Raw genomic sequence first — 12556 nt, 5'->3', positions numbered from 1 at the left:
ACTATGTACCCAATGTGCTGAATCTGCATTGATTTCTGCAAGATTTTAAGCTACTTTAATTAACAAGCAGATTTTGCATAATGAGCTGTAGATCCTAGATCTCTTCCCAGTTCAAATCCACAAGACTGACTGAAGTAGGAGCTCAAAAGCCACTAAGTTTTGATCGTATGTTACTTTTGTTGAGATATTCGAATATATTTGTAAAGACAAAACCACAGCTAAAATATGTAACTGTAATTTGTAATATTGTTATCATGAAGTCCAAATCATTCAGCTGCTTTTCTACCATCCACTCAAACTCATTTAAAATCACATGAACCATTTCAGGCAGGAGAAAACCTTCAGTCCACCTATCATCTTCCCCCGCATTCTTTTTTCAAGAGAGAAAAGACCCATAGTAGTTTATATTTCCTAATAGGTCATTCCATTAAGTTCTAATGAACCATGTAGACCTTCTATGTACCTCTTCCAATAACTGTATATCCTGTTTAGAAATATGAGGTAAAACTGCATGCAATGCTCCAGATGTGATCTGAAGGCCAAATACAGTGTCAAAATTACCTTATCTGAATAGAACCAAAACTGCATGCAGTATTCCAGATGTTATCTCGAGACCAAATACAGTTTTAAAAATACCTTAACTGCATTTTTATGTTATATCCTTTGCTATGCATCCAAACATTGTTTGTTTTAAATGAATTTAAGAACAATGTACTGATGATTTTAGTGATCTGTTCACTAAAATTTCGGGTAGAATTTACCTATGGTGGATGGGGGCAGGCGTTGAGCCAATTGCCACCCATGATCAGCTGCACACTGCCATTTTACAGGGTCGGGCCAATTAAGGCCCGCCCAGCGTAATGCGCCGCCGGTAGCGCTCAGTGCTACCTGTGCAGGCGGGGGGAGGAGGGAGAGTTGGGGCCTGTGCTTTTTCTCGCATGCGTGGGAAAGAGCACAGCAATCTCCCTGAGGCACAGAGTTGCCTCAGGGAGATTAAGAAGATAAAAGTTTTTTTAAAAATAAAATTTTAAAATTATTCAAACGTCCCCTCATGTGACAGTGTCACATGAGCTGGGACATGTTGTGAAGTTTACAAAATTTATTTATTAATTTTAGGAAACCTTTAGGAAACCTTGTCCTGCTTGTGGATGAGGTTTCCTGGAAAATGCGAAGGCCACTTGGGCTCTATGCCTGCCCGCCAACCTTAAGGTTGGGTAGCGTTGTTAATAAGGTCAATTGCTTTCTTAATGGTCATAATAGGCCGTTGACAGTTCGGGCGCACAGCTGCCTCTGGCGCACGCCTGCCGAACGCAATATTGATGTGCGATGACGTCGGGATGCGCGTCATTTTACACGTTGGTGTGTTGGGCCCACCCCTGCACGCCAACGGCAATATTCTGCCCTTCAAGATCTCACTACTATTCCTGTTATCTCATTAAGATAATCCACATCAACCTTCCCTCCAAAATCCTCATAACCTTATGTTTCCTGTATTAAATTGCACCTGCCATTTTTCCGCACAGTCATTGAGCTTGTCGAGATTATTTTGAATTTGTGCACATTGATATTCATCATTTACCACTTCTCCCAATTTGCTATTATCCCCATAATCCTGAAAACTAAGAGAAAATTAGTTCTTCTGAAAATTTAACTTCTGAAAATGAGTGAAGGTAGATAAATGGCTAATACACTTATTTCCACTCCATCTCATCACACAGAGATAAGCTCTCCCTCACTCATTCAGTTGGTCTAGATGAAGTATAACTAAAAATATAGACAGGAGTTCTTTGTGTTCTCTAAGGTGATAATATCCCATACACCTTGCCTGCCATGATTTGTTTAAATAACATTTTATGTATTAAAAAGCACCATAATATGGCTTTGGTTTTACTTCCCTATTGGAATGATAGAGAAAGGAACATGTTTGGCATTTATGCAGTAACATTTGTAAATTCTGAAGAAGTGCCATGTACTGACCATCTTGTGATCATACATCATAGGTTGTGTGATCAAATTTCCAGGGATATGTTCAACCAAAGGTTGGTAACCGTACCTCAGGGGCAACTTTGTTTCTGTTATCAGCTGCTTTAGCCAACATTAACAAGCTTCTTGAAAAGCAGAACACTGCGGATGCTTGAAATCTAAACAAAAACAGCAAATTCAGAAAGATCATTGAGCTGAAACTCTGTTAACTCTGTTTCTCCTGCCACAGATGCTACCCGACCTGTTATGTATTTCCAGTATTTTCTGTTTTTATTAACAAGCTTCTGTGTTGCTGCTTAAACATCTTTTAAGCAATAGGATCAGCAATTTCAAAATGAGAGCTTACCTAAGTTGGCTTCACATGAGAATTGACGCTGATATCACGCACGTTGCAAGCATACAGCATTGTGCAACTATGGAATGACATCATTATGACACACACGCATCTCCATAGTCAACAGAATATCTTCATTCTAACTTTACAAACAAATATGGGTGAAATAAATAAACAGCAACTTAAGAGTTCATTGCTCTTACTCTGGGGTTACTTTTAATTTCTCCTTTTGTGCCTTATCGCATTATCTGGATGTCCTAAAACACTTTGTGTCCTTTCAGTTTTTTGAAGTGCAATCATAGTTTTGCAGGCAAGTGCAGCAGTCATTTTGAGTATATCAAGCTTCCACATCTCACAAACTGGAAGAATGCCCAGTTAATGCACTAGTCATTTGGAGGTGTGGACTCATGAGTCTTCAATGTTGCTTAATTTTGTAGGGTGACCCGTGTTCTTACACTGAAGTTACAATGGATACAGAAATCTAGCCCTTTCATATTTATGTAAAGAAATAAATCTTAATCTCTTCAGGAACCATAATGGAGACAAGCAAAGACAAGATAACAGGAAAATAGAGACTTTTTTAATTTTTCGTCTGTGAACAATGTCATTGAGAGATCAGCTGGAGTTTTCTCCTCAATTTTTACATTTCATCACATTTTTATGTAACTAATAAGATTTCATCTCAGCTCCTACTCAGTTCTAATGGTCCATTTACTACACCCACACAGTCCTTAAGTGTTAAATCAGTTGTAAAGGAGTATTAGCATAGTAGCTACAAAATATGTACTATTAGCCATTCAAATTTGTTAGAATTTTTAAATGGGAAAATAAACCCAGGATATCAGATGTACTTCCCACAGTGAAAGTAGCATCCACCCCCTGAGAAACTTGATTAAAAACATTTAAAATATCTCCTGTCTGAGAGCAAACACAAAGTATTTATAAAACAGCCAAAAATACAAATTCAGAGGTTAATTAGCAACAGACGGAGCCAGGGTTCCAGCAAAGCACCTTTGAATTAACTAGGTAGCCCTACCATTATCCTTTCTCTCCAGTCTTGCATCTTCCCCTAACTGTGTAGCATACTCTTATTTTCGCAATGATTACCAATCATATAGCTCAGGGCCATATTTAGAAAAAACACTGATAATCCACATCTTTGTATATCTATCTGACCACCAATGCATCTATAGTGTCAGTACAATTTCTGGTTATTAAAGAGGCACTTGGCTTAAGGCCAACTTTCCATTTCAGGTTCAAGGTCATAACTCAAGCTGCACTGAAATCACTGCATGAATAGTATTTAGTTATAATAAAGCTTTATGCATTTCACATGCCCAAAATATCCATTTATTTAAAGTGTGCAAATTTAAAACATTTTTGGCAAACGTGCAGGTGGCTAAATGCATCTACAATGGAAGACAATCACGGGTTCACTTTAGGCAGCTCACACACTGCAAAACCCACTTACTTATCCAAAGCATTCAGCAATAAAATGGCGTTTTTTTGGTAGTTTGATAAAACAAACACTATATAGACTTCAATTAATAAAAATTTTGGGGGCAAGAGAAATTTACTTTGTAAAGCAGCATATACGATGCTTGTTTTTAGAATATGTGCAGTGAGATTAAAGAACTGTGACAATCCATAAACTAATGGCACTTCAATTAAAATTCAGCCCAAAATTAAAAACAATGGTTATTAGAAAGGCAAGCCAAGTTCTGCTTGCTGTGTGTGAAACAACCACACTTGGTTTATAATCAATTTGTAATTTTATTGAAAACCTTCATCCTCACTCAAATTCTTCGATTCTCCATGCTTCAAAACAAAGAAATCCTCCGGTTTCAATCCATATCTTTCTCGAGCTTCCTCAAGTTTCCTTCGAGGTTCCAAGTAGTACTGGAATTGAAACAATCCTTTAATAATTCATACTGTAGATTTGAAGTAATCAAGAAAGAAGACATACATTAATGCCAATAAACAATATAGCATTTCAGTATGATCAATAAACTGCCACCTCTTAAAGAAATACACTTCATTTTTTTTTACAATTTTATATTCTTTGCTCTGGTTTTCATACCTAAGATCCATTCCATTCCCGCTTGAAAGGACAGGAAGGCTGCTTGAGGTTGTCCTGAAAAGCCATCTGCAGTCTCCTCCAGTGAAAGCCAGCAGCATTCAACCAGCCACCTTGCAGCCATGGGGATAGTGCCAGATAGTGCCACATAGCAGACTAGCAAAGGGAAAGGCACATGATCGACAGGCACTAAGGGAATGCACAAGACTGTGCCTTCATGATGGTACGGTTGTGTAGCATGCAGACTAACATAAATCTTGACATCTGCGCTCCTGAGGACAGCAGGTCTCCTCCAAAGTGGCCCAGGCAGCAGAAATGTTTCAGGCCAGTGGTCTGCTCTATCATTCTGGCAGCATGACATTCTTTGTATGCATACTGTGTGCTTATGCATAGGTTGCACACAGGAGTCATGAGCCATGTTGTCTGTAGCTACCCTTTTGTTTGCATGGTGGCACAAATGCAGATAGCACAGCATAATGTACAGAGTGAAAGCATCATGACTTCTGTCAGAATACCATGCATTGACCTGCATGATTCACAGCCTATAGTCATACCAGCTGGACAACGAGAGATGCAGTATAGGTGCCCATAAAAGGAAGTGTGTGCAGTCAGTGCCACTCTGCATCTTGGGGAAGCCTACAATCCTTGTAAAGCCATATGCTCACTCCGCTTGCTGCTCTCTGGCAATGAAATATAGTCTCTTTGAATGTGACATCCCTTGTGTAACTGTGAATGTTTAACTACTGTATGTTACAAATATCTCCAGCTCCAGCCTGGAAGGAGCCCAGCACATCAAATTTCATCACCATGGTCACTTTCACGGCCAGTGGCAATGTGAACCTTTCCCTGCTCTGAGGTCACAGTTTTGGCTGCTGCAGGTGGCAGATTTCAGTGAGGACATCTGACAGATTATTCCTCAGAGGTTCAGATAGGAGAATTGCTCCCTGAACATGCTGAGAAGACTTGACTTCCTGCTGAGAGCTGCTCCTCTTCCTCCTCTATCTTCCAGCAGCTTTCCCTCTGTTCATTGTCCGAATCCTATTACTTCAGCCATGTCTGGGAGCAACTGGTTTGTGCAGAAGCCTTGAAGTCAAGACAAAGTCCTTCAGCACCTGCCACACCACTCCATGTAGACTTTAATAACTTTAAAGAACTTCAGACAGCACCAAACACTTGAAAAATCATAGCAATAGCCAGTAAAAATGAACCAGCAGCTAACATGTAAGCATCCGACGATCTTTTTAAATAGCGCTGGTGGAGTAAGGGTTGCTGCTTCTTGCTGTTGAACATGCATTCAGTCATGCGTGATTAAAAGATAGAATTTAAGATGCAACATCTTAAATGCCATCCACTATTGACTAATTGTCTCTCTATTCAAAGTCCTTTGACTACATTTCATTTAAATCCTACGTGCTGATTTATGCCCTGATCTACTTAGTCTGTAGATGTCTGGCAGATACTCACTGAATGCATACTAATGCCCTCATCAATATGGTGACTTGCACATGGCACAGGCACCATTTTGGAGGGTAATCATAGTGCCCAAAAACTATGGATCCAAATTTTGTGCTGATTAATTCTAACTACCAGTCTGTAATGCCTAACTATTACACTGTGTGGCACAAACATTCCACCAAAACCAAATAATTCTGTTTTCACTATATAAATGTGTCACAATTTCAACAATAAATACATTTGCTGTCCTGACACATACTTCTAAAGATCAGGAATTTGAAAAGTTGCTTTCAAAATTTATTAACCCTTTAAGTTGCCTCTTTGTAAATTCTAAATTAAAAATATAGAAAAAAATATTTCTTACGTATTAGAAAGAAGAGTTTAAAAAATTAGCATTGGGCAATAACACCTCTGATGAGCACCCCTCTTTCTCAAAAAAAAATCACATTTTGAGCTTCCCTTTGGGAATTCCGCTGGTGACACTAATGGAGCAAATGGAGAAAAATAGAACAATTGCCAAAAAAACTCATGACAACCTAACAGAATGTTACAAATATGAGGTTTATAGGATTATTATGTTTTGGGATTGTGTCTTCAGAATAGAAGCTCTCATTTTATCCTAAAGTCTGCCTAACAATAAATAGGCCTGTGTGACGTGCCTGTTAGAGATTAAAGGGAAGCCGGGTTGTTTTGCTGGAAAAGACGTTCACACTTGGATACAATGGCAGCCGCATCTGTGTTTACGGTGGTGAGACTGCTATTCTCCAAAGTCCCAGGAAGGTGATGCAAATGTCATGTTGTAAACAGTTATGCTTTAAACCGCCCACTTACTTTCAAGATAGAGTAGATTTGGGTCTAAAGAATAGCTAATCAGCATTTCTACCTGGATACAAGGCACATATGATTCATATTGTCATGGAGATAGAAACGCTTCCCCTCTCAAAGCCCAAGATATCCCTGAAAGCTCACAGACAGAGTTAGTCTGCCAGGAACCGGGAGAGAGAACAGCTAGAGGCCAAAGGTCCCTATGGTTCACCATGCAAGAACGTAGATGGAAGCTCACACTTGGCTTGAAAAGACCAAACTCATTAGGGCTGGAAGAATTGCCTAGCTTGTGCAAGAGGGAGAATCTCCAAGAAAACCCTTCACTGTGAAAGGCAATTCTGAGGTTAAAAGTTACCAGACTGGGAAAGGAATAGGAGTAAATACTTGGGAGCTAAGAATCACTTTGGACTCTGTCCAGGAAAATCGAATGACTACTCAGTGTGAAGTATAGCTGTGAAGTAGTTTTTTTGGTGGTGTTAAAAGTAAAACGGGAAAGTTCTGTTCTGTAGTTTAAATATAAGTTGCCTATAAAAATAGTGTTTAGTCAACTGTGCTTTTAGTCTGTCGTCACAGTAAAGGTCTTAAAATCTTGTGTCATCCTCTTTCAGCTATTAACTGGAAGTTTGTTTTCTTTGAAAGGTTATCGGTCTCTATGGAGATCATAACAAATAACATAAAATCATGAAAATGGCACAGAAATGACCATAGAACTTTCCACAGAATCGTTTTACAGTGCCCTTAAAATTAACTTACAAATACAGCTGACCTCCGGGTAACCCTGGATACTCATTTTATAAAGGAGTTAATTACATTTAGCATCCTGCAGGCATGAACTTTACAGAATGGCATGCAGGACAAAATTATGTCATTCCTTCTCAGTTTCTCCCCATCTATTCAGCATGTGGAAATAAAATGCAAAGTAGACTGTAGGGAAAGATTCTGCATAATGGATCACCGCTACCTGTGTAAATCAGTTTATAGGACATAAGGAGACAAAAGGCAATACCAGCAACTGAATACAAAAACTGTACAAATAGCTCTCTACATTTTTAAGAGCCTGTTAATCTATTGTGAAAATAGAAACCTTTTTTTATGATCTCCCCACACACACCCACTCCCCCAATCATCCCGAAGTTTTTTTTCCCTTGGCCAACCTCTGTGTCACACGTATCCTGGATCTTAGACCTCTCAGTGGGCAACCTAGTTCCAGGATACTGGCAAAGAAATACTAGTAAATATCCAGGATATAGGTGAAAGTGGTTCCATGGAGATACTCCCAAACCACCCTACCCCTGTCAATTTTTACTCACTCTTATTCAGACATCCTTAGTCTTCACTCAGTGACTTTCAGCTGCAATTCAATTAAGATTTTTTTAAATGGAGAAAATCAATCTTTGTCTCATTAGACGACATTAAGTGATCCAAGATACTCTGCCACCATTCCGTTTGTAGATTATGAAGTCATTCAGTGGAATTTATGTTCTCTATAAAACTTATGGCAATTATCAGTTTCAGCACAGGCCTAAAGTCAGGGTGATTTTTTTAAAAACAGCGCTGTTGGTCATTCTTTGCTTCAAGCCAAAATAAACACTTCTGAATATATACACATCTAATTCATTATTGTCTAATTACAACATACTCAATATGAAGCAAAATGTATGTCTCCACAAGACTATTTTAAGATATGAGCCAGGGATTTCTCAGAATTGCTATTTATGAAGTGGTAATAACCATAAATTAGGTCCTGGGCCAAACTCCGTAATATACACATTTTTTTTAAAAAAATGCATAGTTTTCCTGTATGTTCATTTACTGCAATACAAATTCCTTACGGAGCTATAATAAAATATATTATACCACATGGTGTGGCATACAGCTGTAGAATTCTTGCAGTTCTCAAAACTTTAATATACAAGCTCCTCCCTTCTATAGCACACAACAAAATAAGCCAGGCTTTGCTGGAGCAGGTCATCTCATGATGTGAAACAAAAACAGAATTACCTGGAAAAACTCAGCAGGTCTGGCAGCATGAGATGCTCTGCTAATTAACTCTTTTTTTCCCTCCCCAATTAACTCAAAAAACAAACTTGCCCTGTAAGTTGCTGCAAGTGTGAACTGAATGGTGCGGTGAGGACAACGAGGAGTTTGGGACTTTAGTGAACAACAGGGCAACAATCTACATTCTTAACCAAGTTACAGGTTGAGAAAGAAAGGAACAACGAAGAAAGAATTAGAATCAAATCAGGTACAGAAAGAGAAATAAAGAATTGGATTAAGAGTGAAAAATGAGATCAATGAAAACTAATAAGAAAAATAATTAAATTTTAAAACCTCTAACAATATTTTATCTACCTGAAGGAATGAAACTCCACAGTTTAAATTGTACTTTATCTGGGCTGGAGAGATTAAGCAGCATTGCAGGAACATAAATCTCCTCAAAAAAGTTACTGACACTGTTAGGAAACAGCCCAAACTAACAAAAAATATGCAAATACAGCAACTTCATGAAACTCATACATGGGCCTGATTTTAACTCTGTGCAAATGAACAGGTTTTGAGTAAGTTAAGTTCTTGCCCATGTCAAGGTTGAGAGTGAGCTGCCATTTTCATGCTAACAGCGGAGTGGCAGAAATCACCCAGCGAATTGTGGCAATTCACAATTCCCTTCCTTGCCAAAAGTTGTTAGATGACTTACACATTAATAGCTATGTGTGTATTAAACTCGCTGTTATTTTGCCAGAAACTCTGGCCCAATATTTCACTCAGCCTGTACTGCTCAACGTTACTTGGAGTAGCAACCATCTAGTATATATATCCAATATTATCCTAAGGTGGGATTATAAGATACATAGATGAGCAGCCTTTTGGATATCACAAAACCAAAATACCTGTGGCTCATTCACAAGAATAAAGTACTCTCACTGAGTGATCATTCTGATGTCTTCTTCCACTCAGGTACAAATTGGGATATCACTCAGACTGTCAGCAAATTTAAATACGATTAGTACAGGCAAACAATTTCTCACTCTACAGTTTATCTTTTAACATTTACATTCAACTGCAAAAGCTGGATATTCATGTTCTGACCAAAATACAATATGGGAAAGAAACACTTAACCATTTTGCTCCTTAGAACCACTTCTTATTTTTATCTGAATGTTTAGAAATGCATTGAATCTTATGTTCCAACAATTTTCTCTGTCCATTTTTTCCATTCCTCTTCTGATGCCACAACTCCTTGGTTAATGTTTCCATAACCACGGATTACCTAAAAGCAGGTACTAGTGTCAAAGCTGGTTCAGATAACACCAACATAAGAACATTTTCAGTAACAAAATTAATTTGATTAAATTTTGCTCATTTAAATAGAGTTAATATGCTATGCTTTGACCTTCAGAACCTGGGTTTAAATTCAGTCCACATTGAAGGGCTGAAAAATTCTCTCTTTGCTGGATGTAAGAGGCCCATCTGAAATGAGCTTTCACAATCAGCATGGGCTCACAGCATAAAGCTGCCTACATTTTAGCACAAATTGAAAATGTGATTCAGAAAGGCTGTAAGGATGATTTACGTGGAAATAGGGAGAAAGGTGTCCAATCTGTTCTACCCGCAAAGGATTTATAAAGAATGGGTTTATTATTTTGTGACACATTACAGACAGGGGAAATGTTCCCTTTGGTGCAGAGTAACAGCGGCTTTATTCTTACACCCAGCTGTGCTACACCAGACTTTGCAGTGCCTGACGCTGACAAAACTGACTTCTTCATTCACTCCAAGGGCAGAAATTTCCCTCCGTCGGGGGGAGCTGTACAGGGGCAGGCGCGAACCCAATCGGCACCCCCGATTGGGGCCGCGCCGCCATTTTACATGGGCACGCCTTACGCTCGCCTGGAAGCGCTGAACGCTCCCTGAGCGGGCAGGGTGGAATTCCCTGAGTCGAGGCCTGTGCTCTGAGGCACAGAGGTGCCTCAGGGAGATTTGTTTTAAACATCCAAATAAAGAACTTAAAAACTTTTAAAACATGTCCCCTCATGTGAGTGTCATATGAGTTGGGACATGTCAATGAATTTTTAAAAAAAATTTCATTGAATTTTTAAACACTTCATGAAACCTCATCCCGCCCGTGGATGAGGTTCCATGAAAAATGCAACGGCCGCCCGAGCTCTTCACCTGCCCGCCAACCTTAAGGTTGGATGGGCAGCTCATTTAATTATTTCAAAAAGTTTTTAACAGGCCTTAATAGGCCATTGACAGTTCGGCGCAGCTGCGTGCTCGCCGAACTGAAAATCTAAATGACGCACGAATGACGTTGGGATGCCTGCGTCATTTTATGCGTCAGCAAGTAGGCCTTGCCCCTGCTCGCTGACCAGAAAATTGTACCCCAAGAAGCTTAAAGATCCTTTTATTGCCCAATCCTGGTTGTCTTTGAGAAGGTGGTGGTAAGCTGCCTTCTTGAACTGTTGCTGTCCATGAGGTGTAGGTACACCCACACTGCTGTTAGGAAGGGAGTTCCAGGATTTTGATCCAGCGACAGTGAAGGAACGGTGATATATCTCCAAGTCAGGATGGTGAGTGACTTGGAGGGGAACTTCCAGGTGGTGGTGTTCCCATCTATCTGCTGCCATTATCCTTCTAGATGGTAGTGGCCATGAGTTTGGAAGGTACTGTCTAAAGGGCCTTGGTGAATTCCTGCAGTGCATCTTGTAGATGGTACACACTGCTGCTACTGTGCGTCGGTGGTGGAGGGAGTGAATGTTTGTGGATGTGGTGCCATTCAAGTGGGCTGCTTTTTCCTGGATGGTGTCAAGCTTCTTGAGTGTTGTGGGAGCTGCACTCATCCAGGCAAGTGGGGAGTATTCCATCACACTCCCGACTTGTGCCTTGTAGATGATGAACAGGCTTTGGGGAGTCAGCGTTACATGATTCCTAGCCTCTGACCTGCTCTTGTAGCCATAGCATTTATATGACTGGTCCAGTTCAGTTTCTGGTCAATGGTAACCCTGAGGATGTTGATAATGGGGGATTCAGTAGTGGTAATGCCATTGAACATCAAGGGGCGATGGGTGGCTTCTCTCTTGTTGGAGATGGTCATTGCCCGACACTTGTGTGGCGCGAATGTTACTTGCCATTTGTCAGCCCAAGCCTAGATATTGTCCAGGTCTTGCTGCATTTGGACATGCACTGCTTCAGTTTCTGAGGAGTCACGAATAGTGCTGAAAATTGTGCAATCATCAACGAATGTCCCCACTTCTGACCTCATGATGGAAGGAAGTTCATTGATGAAACAGCTGAAGATGGTTGGGCCTAGGACACTACCCTGAGGAACTCCTGCAGTGATGTCCTGGAGCTGAGATGATTGACCTCCAACAACCACAACCATCTTCCTTTGTGCTAGATATGACTCCAACCAGTGGAGAGTTTTCCCCCTGATTCCCATTGACCCCGGTTTTGCTAGGGTTCCTTGATGCCACACTCAGTCAAATACGACCTTGATGTCAAGGGCAGTCACTCTCACCTCACTTCAGGAGTTCAGTTCTTTTGTCCATGTCTGAACCAAGGCTGTAATGAAGTCAGGAGCTGAGTAGCCCTGGCGGAACCCAAACTGAGTGTCAGTGAACAGGTTATTGCTAAGCAAGTGCCGCTTGATAGCACTGTTGATGACCCCTTCCATTATTTTACTGATGATCAAGAGTAGACTGATGTGGCGGTAATTGGCAGGGTTGGATTTGTCCTGCTGTTTGTGTACAGGGCATACCTGGGCAATTTTCCACATAGTTGGATAGATGCCAGTGTTGTAGCTGTACTGGAACAGCTTGGCTAGGGGCGCGGCCAGTTCTGGAGCACACGGAGATCAAAGCTGGGAAATAAACATTCAGGGGTAT

General features: G+C 40.3%; 1 protein-coding gene across 8 annotated transcripts in view; it reads right to left on the bottom strand.

Moving 5' to 3' along the window:
• Window positions 1-1115: 1115 nt before the first annotated feature.
• Window positions 1116-12556, bottom strand: part of napepld (N-acyl phosphatidylethanolamine phospholipase D) — a 54142-nt gene continuing 42701 nt past the window's right edge. For 3 of the 8 annotated variants that reach the window (XM_078553246.1, XM_078553245.1, XM_078553254.1), the window contains one exon: window positions 2876-4216. In XM_078553246.1, the coding sequence (XP_078409372.1) occupies window positions 4188-4216 (29 nt within the window). In that variant the 3' untranslated portion in view covers window positions 2876-4187. Of the gene's footprint in view, window positions 2142-2875; window positions 4249-7984; window positions 8026-12556 lie in introns of those variants that run through there. The other 5 variants (XR_013578113.1, XM_078553248.1, XM_078553242.1 and 2 more) reach the window with 5 other exon arrangements.

Source organism: Cetorhinus maximus, chromosome 12, assembly GCF_964194155.1.
Source record: "Cetorhinus maximus chromosome 12, sCetMax3.hap1.1, whole genome shotgun sequence".
Taxonomy (NCBI): Eukaryota; Metazoa; Chordata; class Chondrichthyes; order Lamniformes; family Cetorhinidae; genus Cetorhinus; species Cetorhinus maximus.
This window is presented reverse-complemented; position numbering and strand designations above follow the sequence as displayed.